Source organism: Borostomias antarcticus (genome assembly GCF_949987555.1).
Source record: "Borostomias antarcticus genome assembly, chromosome: 18".
In the NCBI taxonomy this organism is placed as follows: Eukaryota; Metazoa; Chordata; class Actinopteri; order Stomiiformes; family Stomiidae; genus Borostomias; species Borostomias antarcticus.
In genome coordinates, this window is record NC_140251.1 from 5,208,585 (window position 1) to 5,221,282 (window position 12,698).

At 43.5% G+C, this 12,698-nt stretch overlaps 1 protein-coding gene across 1 annotated transcript; it reads left to right on the forward strand.

The window, feature by feature from the left end:
- Nucleotides 1–2,436: 2,436 nt before the first annotated feature.
- On the forward strand, nt 2,437–12,282 carry LOC311320749 (arylsulfatase A-like). The gene is made up of 8 exons (XM_084452575.1): nt 2,437–2,867; nt 6,038–6,278; nt 8,230–8,448; nt 8,646–8,815; nt 8,962–9,086; nt 9,295–9,422; nt 9,715–9,817; nt 9,957–12,282. Exons 1-8 carry the CDS (start codon nt 2,647–2,649, stop codon nt 10,253–10,255), a joined length of 1,506 nt encoding a protein of 501 aa, XP_084308701.1. The 5' UTR covers nt 2,437–2,646; the 3' UTR covers nt 10,256–12,282.
- Nucleotides 12,283–12,698: the final 416 nt, after the last annotated feature.

Below are 12,698 nucleotides of genomic sequence, written 5' to 3' on the forward strand. Positions count from 1 at the left end.
CAATTATGTGTTTTAACTTTTAGAACAAAACATATTCTGGGAGTCTGCGTTAAAGTCGCACTGAAATGAAAAAAGCATTCTGTCCCATTTTGGTTCACATAATTGGTCATAGTGTTCACCTATTCAACGATGTATGCCTAAAAATTTTCAAAATTCTACTTTTGTTGTAATCTTATATCAAAGTATATAATTTCTTACTTCCTGGAAAACGGTAGGTCACCTGCAATGACGACAACAGGTACCTTAGATTTTAGGCCAATAATCTCACGACATCCACCATCCTTCTATCGAATCTGTCTAAAGTTCTTAAAACCCATGGATGTATTAATAGAACCCGTCCACTTGTCAATGTTCCGATCAAATTCCTCTAAACATATGTCCCACCCTCAAAGTACGGAAGTTAGATTAGATTTTCAGTGAGGGCTAAACATGGATGTATTATATAAACTGGATACAGCCACTCCATTCACTGGCCGCTATCAACAATGAAGCCCTATTGAACCGCGCCATCTTGGCAAAATTTGTAGTCATTTGACTATTTCCGGTTACTTTTGACTTGCGCAGTTGTGCTTTTCTGGCCTTCCGGTTACTTTTGACTTGCGCAGTTGAGCTTCTCTGGCCGACGCGCGTCCACGAAAAAGTTCACATTTCTCTGAAATGTAGACGCGCGTTCCCGGCTCTCCCCGCTTTGATTTAGCAATGAAAACCTGCTTGCATATTAACCTGTTTTTGTCAAATATATCAATTGGAGAAATTATTTTTTGATCCTGGCATCTTAGTTTTAACAGGTTAAATATAATTGAACATGTTTTGTTTGCTAGTAGATGGTATTCATTCCGTTCGCGATAACGTTATTGCAGCCAGGCTAAATTCCTCCAGGGAGTCAGTGACAGGCGAGTTGAAGAGCTTCACTCCCCGCCAGCAGGAGCTCTGGCCGCGGCTACCGCATCTTGGATAACCCGCTGAGTTCCTGGCTGCTATTTCACATTCGCCCTTGATCAATCCCAATACCGATCCATGGTAATAATGAATCAATCGTTCAGATCAGATCGGAAGTGCTGCATGCATGTTACAACATCATTGTTAGCTTTATTAACATAACCATAGCCTACATTTATCTCTCTAACGTTAGGCTATCCATCTTACACCAGTCGGCCATTCGATAAATGGAAGCGGTGAACGCCAACGTTGACTGAAAACACCCAAACTCAGTGTATCCTTTCATCTTCATGCTACACATCAACTCCTTTACATTGTATGTGAATAAATTTGGTTATTTGGCAATTTGGTTTGGAAATGCTCCCTATTTCTGAGGTCCCAAGGTTGGTGAGTATGGCAAGCTATAAGCTATTAATACAAGCATACCGCTCAAAAAGGGCTTAATACATACAACAAACTGATCAGGCTAATCATTTTTTAATGAAAATGACCACAAGACAACCTCCTGTGCATAGTTGAAATGGTAGTGGGATACGGTGATAAACTGGAGTGATCATTTGACAGCAATTATTAGCCTTTTCCAGGAATGGACAGAAATGGGATATTTTTAGAATAACAGGAATTTATTCACATACAATGTAAAGGAGTTGATGTGTAGCATGAAGATGAAACGATACACTGAGTTTGGGTGTTTTCAGTCAACGTTGGCGTTGACCGCTTCCAGCTATCGAATGGCCGACTGGTGTAAGATGGATAGCCTAACGTTAGAGAGATAAATGTAGGCTATGGTTATGTTAATAAAGCTAACAATGATGTTGTAACATGCATGCAGCACTGCCGATCTGATCTGAACGATTGATTCATTATTACCATAGATCGGTATTGGGATTGATCAAGGGCGAGTGTGAAATAGCAGCCATGAACTCAGCGGGTTTTCCGAGATGCGGTAGCCGCGGCCAGAGCTCCTGCTGGCGGGGAGTGAAGCTCTTCAACTCGCCGGTCACTGGCTCCCTGGAGGAATTTAGCCTGGCTGCAATAACGTTATCGCGAACGGAATGAATACCATCTACTAGCAAACAAAACATGTTCAATTATATTTAACCTGTTAAAACTAAGATGCCAGGATCAAAAAATAATTTCTCCAATTGATATATTTGACAAAAACAGGTTAATATGCAAGCCGGTTTTCATTGCTAAATCAAAGCGGGGAGAGCCGGGAACGTGCGTGGACGCGCGTCGGCCAGAGAAGCTCAACTGCGCAAGTCAAAAGTAACCGGAAATAGCCAAGTGACTACAAATCTAGCCAAGATGGCGCGGTTCAATAGGCCTTCACTTTAGATTTCGATTCCTGGGGGCTTGGGGCTAAACATGCATTTACCATTTACTACTCCTTTAAAGCCTAAAACGTGACTTATTCGCATGACGTCATGGGTAAGCGCCGATGCGGTGGATGATCACATGACTTGTAGCTGTTTTGTCAGATGTCGACAGGTTCTTGCCTTCAATTTGGTTGCTAACAAAATCACTATGTAATAGTTCAACAGAGTATAAAAAGTGCATGCATGGTATGCAAAGGGGCTTCTTGTATAGGCTCTTCCCGTGCCTTTCCCTCACAGCCAGGCAAGTTAACTTACCTAGCTAACGTTAGCTGTAGTTAGCTAGCTGTAGCCTAGCCGAGTGTCATTCTAGCTGACTAGCATTGCTAGAATGGCCTCTGCTTTCGTTCGTGTTACTTTTGTTCTCTTTCTCGCTGTGAGTTGTGACACGTCTCCAAATTTCATCCTCCTTTTCGCGGACGATTTGGGTTTCGGTGATTTGGGTTGTTATGGGCATCCCAGTTCACTCACTCCCAACCTGGACCGACTGGCGTCCGCCGGACTCCGATTCACAGACTTTTACAGCACCAGTCCAGTCTGCAGCCCCTCGAGGTACCGGTACCATGTCATACAGAGATAGGCCCAGTCCCAATGTCCCCCTAAACCCTCAAGCCCTGAGCCCTCACACACTTATTGACGTCACCTGGTGAAGTGGTTGAGTGCGAGAGGCTGCAAGGGCTCGAATTGGTATAAAAAGGAATGGGACAGCACTTGCAACATCACATGACATTGACGTGAAAACATATTTCTTACTATTGTGGGTGTGGGGCTTTTTTTAAATCAAATTTTCAATTTTACATGTTTTTCTTGTAGGCCTTCATGTAAATTAATTTTGGGCTGAGTCAAATCCCCTTTACATTATCCGAACTCTGTGTTACCCTCAAAACATGTCTGTTCAACTTGTTGAAATAATTTCATTTTGTGGTGATATGCGAACTACATTACTGCCTGTGATTCTTGTTTGTGATGAATCCAAAAGTATTTACTTAAAGTCCAGGTTAACCCAGTTCAAATTTTTTTTATGAGCTTCACACACCACAGGAAAACATGTCATTAACCACCCAGCCAAATCTGAGTGATTAAAAATGTCGCTAAGTATATAAAATAAGGCTTAAAAATCGGTTAAAAATCAGCAGCATTCTCTGGTCTGAGACTGTGGGGGCGTGTCTGCTGAAGGCACCGAAGCCACACCCAATTGCGTGGGGAGGGGGTGTGGGGGGAAGAACCTGTCAAATAGTACCGTTCTCTGGTCTGCATATTGTCACACTGGCACGCCGTCTCTTTTGTGGTAGGAAGGCACAGCTTTGTGAAAACAGAGAGGAGTTGAAATTACACTTGTCTAATGAGTCAAACGCACAGATGCTTCCTCCTAACCTACCTCCTGACAAACAACACAGGTAAAACTGTAGCTACTCTATACCAACGCGCCAGTGTTACTGCCCTTAGATGCAAAATACAAAAACAGGCAACGAGGAATGTATGAGTCTGTCCCTATTTTCTCCCTGCCACCTCCGGACCCATTCCTATCCCTCCCAGGCGATCCTGTCGTCCCTTGGGATCAATGGAAAAAGTTGTTTAAAATGTACCTTTTAGTCACTGGCTTGAACAGCGCTGATAGCGCGAAGAAGCGTACACTACCGGAGTTGATAATCGGGACAGACTCATCCACTCTCGTTGGCAATGTTATGTGTGAGAATAACGAGCACTCGGCTTCAACTTTCCCTCTCATATCCAACAGAACTGGAATGTTCAGCCATTAGCCGCCGAGCACCGCTTCCCTGGGAGAGGGTGCGTCTTTCTCCAGCTGCAGCTGGTCTACCTGGTCTACCTACCTAACCATCCCCCTCGCTCCCGCCTCCCGGTCTCCCGCTGGAGAAATATACTGTAACCATTACCGGTGAACCCATACGCACATCAGGTGCCACAAATATGGCAGGCAGTTTCTGTATAGTTAACGCTTATAGTCATAATATATCATCCGTAACGTTATTTGGTGGGTGGTCGCCTGGTCGGTGCTGCTAGCTATGTTAGCTAGACTAAGGTTATATACACACTCCCATCTGCAACAAACTACATAGCTAATGTTAGCTATAATTCCTCCTAAGATTACATATAATTCATCATAGCTGATATTACCACATAAATGTCAAGACACATATTTTGTATATTAACGTAGCAGTGTATTTTCCTATTGCTTACGTTACCTAGCTAACGTTATAACGTTAATTAGCTATAAGCACACAAGGCAGCGGTGTCGGCACCAAAGGTTGATGCGAGGAGGAGAATTCACCAGGACCAGTCGTGAGTCCGTGAAACCCAAAAGCCTCATATTATAATTGCAGAAGCTTTCGGGAGTGAAATGTTTGCTGCAGAGGCGGGCGCTAGCGGTGACAGACTCTGTAACACCATGGCTCTTCAAAAATGCTAACCATTTGCTTCTCATTTCAGCTTTACTCGGGAGTGAAAGAAGGAGACCTTATCATCCCATTCCTGCTGGCATCCAGGAAGGATGCATATTCGTTTAGTTTTATGCATAGGCATTGCTAACTAAGAAAAACTAGCTAATTCTAGACTGTTGGTTAAAACTAGCTAATTCTAGACTCAAGATTGAGCAGGAGAACCGAAGATTCAAATCCGTTCTAGCTTTATATAGTGTTAGGGCGGGGATATGCTAAGAACACCGCTCTACGTCATCCGGTACCGTTTTAAGCCCGCCCAGAAAATCCAGAAATCAAAACTGGTCAAAAACACAAAACTGGTCTAACTTCACAATTCAGTACTACACATGGTTCATCCCATTTTTACATGTTATCAGCAATGCATCACTAACACATAGAATGTGTTTTCAAGCAAATCTCTGATTTTGGTTAACTGGGACTTTAAGAATGATAATATATGATATATACACATTCCTGCACCTCACAACTCTTTCCATATTCATGTTGGAAATCTCAATTCAAAGAACATTGCACCGAAATGGGTGATTAATGTCATACCGCTTTTAACTGGGAAATCATATGATTTAGAGCAACAGAAATCAATGTAATTTATAACCTTAGCCTACATATTTTTACACACAATCACATTATACAAACCCATGGGGTTAATAACCCATACTTAAAAATAATGAAACCAAAATAATTATAAGGCTACTTGTGCAGATAAGCAAGTCCAGCTGAAAACATGAAAACATATTTTGTTTTGTAACGTGAACATTAGGGATGGTTGATCTGTCCGTGCTTGTTTATTGGCTGTTCTTCAGGTAACCCCGTGTTTCACGTCACAACGATATGAACTGTGGGTAATTCCCTTAGGCGAAGTCTGCAGAAGTGCAGACTTACGGTAAGGGGGCATAAAGGGCTCAAAATGTCTGCCAGAGAGCCCTCATGCACTTGCCGATTTGACATTGGGACACCCCTAAGCCCTCGCGGACTTCGCGGGAGCGCGCCCTTAAGTCTGTGAGTCTGCAAGGGTGGACATTGGGACTGGGCCATAGACTAGAGCTGGAGCTGCATGTTCTGAGAGCGAAACCTATGTGATCTCGTGAGATCAGGATGGTTTCACAAGGCTGCAGTAGATTATTTAATTAGCTACCGCTACAGTTACTGTACAGTTAGTGTAATGTTTACCATAGCATCTATGCCATGCTCCTCCCTTCCCTAACAACTCTTAAAGTGTCACATTCTCACTTATTAAATCATAAATAATGTGCTCACACTCAGGGCATCTTTGCTGACCGGGCGCTACCAGACCAGGTCGGGGGTATACCCTGGAGTTCTCTACCCTGGCTCCCGTGGGGGTCTGCCGCTGAACGAGACCACCATCGCCGAGGTGCTGAGACCGCTGGGCTATGCCACCGCTGCTATAGGGAAGTGGCACCTGGGGGTTGGCCCCAACGGCACGTACCTGCCCACCAAACAGGGGTTTGACCACTACCTTGGGGTCCCTTACTCCCACGACATGGTCAGTGTTTTTACTGTTTACTGTGGCATTTTTGTCAGTGCCAATTTAGATAATAAACTGATCAATTTCCATCTCCAGTGTTTCCTGTGGAACTGATCTTTTGGTGTGGTGGCAACCTGGAGACTGACAAAATAGAGAGGGGGTTTTCTGGTGGTCCTGCCCCAGAAAAAAAGAGTTTGAGACGTTGTTTCCTGCATTTTGGTGACTTTTAAAGAATGGAAATAACAAAATAATAAGTATACTGCAACATAATTTTTATGTTAAACACCTTTTGTAAGTGATGGGTGAGAACAATAAATAGAATGTTTTTTAATTAAAATTGATGCTTGATACCCATTGGTGCATGCTCAGATGGTTTAAATAATCAGACTGTCCCCTTCCTTCTCCTCTCTCTTCTCCTGCTCTCTTCTCAACAACCTCTCTCCTCTCGCACATCCCTCCGCTCTGTGCCACAGTCCTGCCCTCTCCCAATCACTGCCTTTTTACATGCCTAAATAATAGATTAGGCTATGCTTAACTGACATTTTGTTGTTTTGACTGGCACCTTTTAGGTGGCTGGAGAACATTAACGCAACTTTTGGTTCAGCCAGCCAAAAACACAGTCGCTCAATCAGTCAAGGCAGCGCCTCTGACTCTCATGTTGTACTTGCGCTTGTGGTGTGGGCCATCTCCTTGACCAGGGCTGCTGACTGACGGACAGCAGCATGTAGGCTATGTAGCTCAAATGGAGGCTCTGCTTTGACTCAAACATAGAGTAGGCTACTTGGTGCATGTGTAGCTCCACATTGTGTTTCTAAACTCTATTTTTAGATAACTTTACATATTTATCACATTTAAAGTCACACAGAAACGGACGTTTGAGATCATCTAACTTCTGTAGTTTGACGTATTTCTGACGCAAACAAGCTATGAGGGTGGGACATAAGGTTTAGAGGAATTTGATTGGAACATTGACAAGTGGACGGGTTTTAAGAACTTCAGACAGATTCGATAGAAGGATAGCGTTGATTGACGGGTGGATGTCGTGAGATTATTGGCCTAAAATCTAAGGTACCTGTTGTCGTAATTGCACGTGACCTACCGTTTTCCAGGAAGTAAGAAATTATATACTTTGATATAAAATTACAACAAAAGTAGAATTTTGTAATTTTTTTGCCATACATCGTTGAATAGGTGAACACTGACCAATTATGTGAACCAAAATGGGACAGAATGCTTTTTTATTTCTGTGCGACTTTAAACACATTTCTTTACTTGTCTGATCAGACAACTGCATGAGGTACTTGCCCGAACAGAGTTTACTGGTCCACGGGAAGCAATAGCCTACCTGACTGCTCTCAGCATCAGTCCACTTTCTGTTCCTCTTCAAATATTGTTGGATGTCCATCTGGAAAATGTAGGCTTTAGGCTATAGGATCCACCAGTTGTCCTCAGCGAATGAAAAAAACAAATAGGCAGGAGCTGTCGGCACTTCATCTAGCTCTATATGAGTCCACCTATTTATTACCAACATTGATTTCCTTTAAACGGCTATGTCTATGGAGGAGTAGGTACCGGCACATTTTGGTTCGATTCAAACACTGGTTAAACACTATCCTACGTTATTTTGTAATAGCTCGCTGCTGAAGAAAACATCCCTAGACGCGCTGGATGTCTTTTGAGTTGACCACAGAAAGCAGCTTTCCCAGAGCACACTGTCTAGGCTCTTGTTGAAAATAAAAATGTGGGCACGACATTTTAATGGTTTTAGTGCATTTAGGCAGAAATAATTAGAAAGTTTACGATTTTTAAATCACGACTTGTATATAGCCTAATTTGTATATTATTTTTTGTATGAAATGTATGGTGTGGCGGCAAGGATTTTGCCGTGGCGCCATACCAAGGCAAAACCTTCCCAGCGGAAACACTGTATCTCTCTCTCTCATTTTCTGCTCCTCTCTGCCTCACATAGGGACCCTGTCAAAACCTTACCTGTTTCCCTCCGGACATTAAATGCTATGGACTCTGTGACAGTGGCGTAGTAACTGTCCCTTTGATGCACAATGATGTCATCAAGCAGCAGCCAGTCGACTTCCTGGATCTGGAGAGAGCTTACAGTGATTTTGCCACCGATTTCATCACTGCATCAGTCAGGAAAAACCAACCCTTCTTCCTCTACTACCCCTCCCATGTAAGCAGCCAGCCAGTCCACTGGTACCCCACTCAAAGATCTTGAGGAGGAGCTTTCATCAACTTACTGAAGCTTTGGTGATTTTCATTTCAAGTAATATAGATCTTCTGATCTAGATCTTCTCTCTCTCCGTGTGTCTCCTTCCACCCTCTCCCCTCTCTTCTTCCTGTCTATTACCCTCCCTCTCTCCCCGCCAGCACACCCACTATCCCCAGTACGCAGGTCTACGGGCGGCAGGGCAGTCTCGGAGAGGCCCGTTCGGAGATGCTCTGCTGGAGTTTGACTCCACTGTGGGGAACCTTCTGTATACCCTGGAACAGAATGGGGTGCTCACCAACACACTCATACTTTTCACTGCCGATAACGGGTAAGTGTGTGTGAGAGAGGGAGGTTTGTACTTAGTTCTCCCTCACGTAGGCTACCTGTGTGTGCGTGTGTGTGTGTGTGTGTGTGTGTGTGTGCGTGCGTGCGTGCGTGCGTTAAGCCTTGCTGCACTTTGTCCTTTCCCTCCAGGCCTGAGCTGATGCGTATGTCCCGGGGAGGGAACTCTGGCTCTCTGAAGTGTGGGAAAGGCACCACCTACGAAGGGGGCATGAGGGAGCCTGCCATAGCCTACTGGCCTGGGACCATCACACCTGGTACAGTACATATACTTAACACACTATTGCCCAACCTTACTGGGTGATCTTGAAGATGGTCTGAGGGTTCTCAAGATAGATGGTCATGATGATCTTGTTCAATTTCGCAACTGCATTTTTAATTGGCATATTTTAGGTCTGATCTGTGAGGAGAAGTGAAACTATCTGACTGGGGGAATGCAATATAACTTGAACTTTAATTTAAAAGGTGTCACCCATGAGCTGGCCAGCACCCTGGACATCCTGCCCACCATAGCTGGATTTGCAGGTGCCAAATTACCCAGCGTGCAGTTGGATGGTGTTGATATGACAGACATCTTGGTCAACCATGGAAAGGTATGAGAGACGTTCTGATGTTCTCCAATAGCACATATTAAACAGGTCCAGCAACCCTGTCTGGTGGACTCTTATTTTGCCGTATGCAATCAGGCTTGCTTTTGCGAATGTGAAAGGTCACAGCGAACATTTTATTAACTAACTTACTACCCACTTCTGCCAAGACAACTCTCAAGAAATGTCACGGATCTCTATCGGACAGCATTTATAATAATCGTAGGATAAATATCCTCCGATTCCTCCCTGTGGACGATATTACCTTGACCTGTGTCTCCTCCTTCCTCCTATCCAGAGTAAGAGGGAGGCCATGATGTTTTACCCCACAGACCCCAGTGAGAAGTACGGCCTGTTCGCTCTTAGGCTGGGGAAGTACAAGGCCCACTTCTATACACGAGGTACGTCCCAGTCTGAAGAGAGGGTCAGAACATTAGGTATATATAGAGGTATATAATTTAATGTAACTGACAATGTCAAATAGTAATCTAGAGCCAGAGAAATCGAGAGGTTGTTCTTCCTGCTGTGTCTCCCTCCCAGGGGCTGCCCACAGTGAGACCACTCCAGATAAGGACTGCCACATCATCTCCTTCCTGAAGCCCCACGACCCCCCGCTGCTCTTCGACCTGGAGGCTGACCCCTCGGAGAACTACCCCCTCTCCCCTCAGGAGCACCCCGAGCTCCAGGCGGTGCTGGAGAGGATCCAGAGCGTCAAGGCCCAGTTTGAAGCCTCCATGGTGTTTGGAGAGAGTCAGATAGAGAAAGGCAGCGACCCGGAGTTAGAGCCCTGCTGCACCCCTCACTGCAGCCCCAAACCCAGCTGCTGCCAGTGTGGTTGAGACCCTGTACATCCTCCAGTCCAAACACCTGTAGAGGGGAACACACGACGGCTGGCCCGAGTAATTAGAGTATCCCACTATTCGTTTGGTACGTTGGTATTCAGAGCTCATTTCAGTATTTGAAGCTTCTTTTTTTTTTGTCGGTTTGATACTCAAACCGATACCAATGTTGTCATAATGTTACACTGAGACACTTGCGAAAGTGCAACTGAACAGAAGCAGATTTCATGCTTGTGTTTTGTCCCTCAAAACACTCTCTGGTTAAGGCTGTCACCTCTGTTTCTCCTCTGCTCCAGTACTGCTACACACACGCGCGCGCGCACGCGTGTGTGGCAGCACTGGAGCAGAGGAGAGCCAGAGGCTAAAATGCTTCTCAAATTGCTCTGCTACTATTTAGCTATATTATGTTTCCTTTGTAAACGTGACACAAGCACGCTGGTGGGGCGAGAGTTGGAACAAGCAATGCGCGGACTAGGATCACATGCATACGTTTGCAAACAGCCAAAAGTTTTGAAAGAGTTGAAAAGAGTTTTGATTGATTTTGGTAGGCTGCTATCAGCCTCTAGTTTATCATGGTACAAAATAGATTTTGATAAAACCCAATTGGAAGTGGTTTTCAAAAGTTTATGGATGTAGCCAGAACGTGAAAATGAAACCTAAACTTGGGCAAACTGACACAGTCACAAGCCATAATAAAATAAACCCACACATGATTAAATCATGCACAAATACTCAGCTAGCAAGCTAAACAATCCAGAAAGCTTACAATCTACAAGTAGCAGGAGGCAAAAGTTGGACAACGGGAATGACTCTCTGGCACATAAGAGTGCCTAAGCGGAAGCAGGAAGAGAACCGCTGTGGGACCAATCCGAAAAATATGAATGGTAGTGAACAGCGTGAGAAAAATAATTTCATGATCCCGATTGAATTGTGCCATGACCATCACATATGATGTTTGTCGATTTAAAACATACATTTTAATCTCGGTTAAGTGGCAAGTTATCTAATATTATCTAGCCAACATTACACTCGTTTAACACTCACCAAAACCTTGTGAAGCCAATCTTGCATGCCAGCTCTTACAGTACTGACTAACTGTCCTTTTGCATTCCTGCAGCTCTCAACATGGCCAGACTAATAGTGATTTTCACCTCTTTAAATAATTTTTTACCCGTTCTTGAATAACTGCTTTGCAGTATTACGACAAACTGTGACTTTCTTGACGTGCATAATTATGTTTTAAATTGGCAAACATCATACTGTATGTGTATGGTCATGGCACAATTCAAACGGGATCAATAAATTATTTGTTTATCGCCATTGACTACTGTACATATTTTTCCCGAATTAAGGTCCCATGGGATGGCTCTCCCTGCTTTGGCTTAGGCACTCATTCATTCACACCAAAGAATATTCAAAGCTTGTAAAATGGTATTGGGGACAGCCCTGGAACACACTGCGCTCGAGGGGACATCACCAGAGACTACTAGGATCTAGGATTAAAAGGGCGGACTTGCATCACCTGAGCATAATTACTAGAATTGCACTGCTTTTTGTGTGTGTATATGATCAATAAGCAATAAGATCATCTTCCATCAAAGCACTTTACTGTGACGCGTCACACATTACTTCTTTGCATTGCATTTTCTGTATGTCAATAACATGTCATTGTTTTGAATAGGACAAACAGGATACATGGGACATAAGTACAAGTGATTATGATTGTGTACTGTCTTGTCTGTAATCCGGTTGTTAGCATTACTCTAATACCTTGCTATTAAGATTCATACTGAATGATAATGTTGATTCATATTTGTATTGTAAATCAATTGTTTCCTCAATGAGGAAAACTAATGTGAAATCTCTCCCTCTGAACAATATTAACACTGTTTATTTTTCCTGAGTGCTGCTTGTCTAGGAGCATACTGTAGCTCTTGTGCTTTTTACGTTTTGAATGTGTGTATGACCGTTTTGTAACATTAACCATTTGTGAAACCTTCCTAACCCTAAAATATATGGGATGTTTTGAGGAGCCATGGTGTGCTATTGAATTGTCATTGCTAATTTTGTTACACTGTGTACTGTATGATAGATACAAAAAGACACAATCAGACATGTTTAGACATCAAGTATATAGTGAGTGAGGACTGTGAGAGAGTGAGTGAGAGAAAGAATGAGGAGTGAGTGAGAGAGAGCTATAACCTGAGCAGAGAGGAGGGTTGAGTTCCAGCTCCCAGACCAGAGCCTCTGGTTTGGTTTAGCTTCATAACTTAACTATCTTGCTTCTAGAACCTATCATACACAACAGCCACTGTCATGAAGTGCAACCATTATGAAATTGTACACTGCTAGTGCTCGGTTTAAAGATTAGCAATAAAAAAAAAAAAAGAAGCATAATCACGGTAAAAAAAAGAAAAAGATTGCGATTATGTCACATAATTGC

Bases quoted from the DNA above. Each gene is read 5' to 3' on its own strand.
- LOC311320749 (XM_084452575.1), top strand. From the start codon at position 2,647: ATGGCCTCTGCTTTCGTTCGTGTTACTTTTGTTCTCTTTCTCGCTGTG. The intron at 6,279-8,229 runs GTCAGTGTTTTT...TGCCTCACATAG, and splicing joins TCCCTTACTCCCACGACATG to GGACCCTGTCAAAACCTTAC. The intron at 9,818-9,956 runs GTACGTCCCAGT...TCTCCCTCCCAG, and splicing joins GGCCCACTTCTATACACGAG to GGGCTGCCCACAGTGAGACC.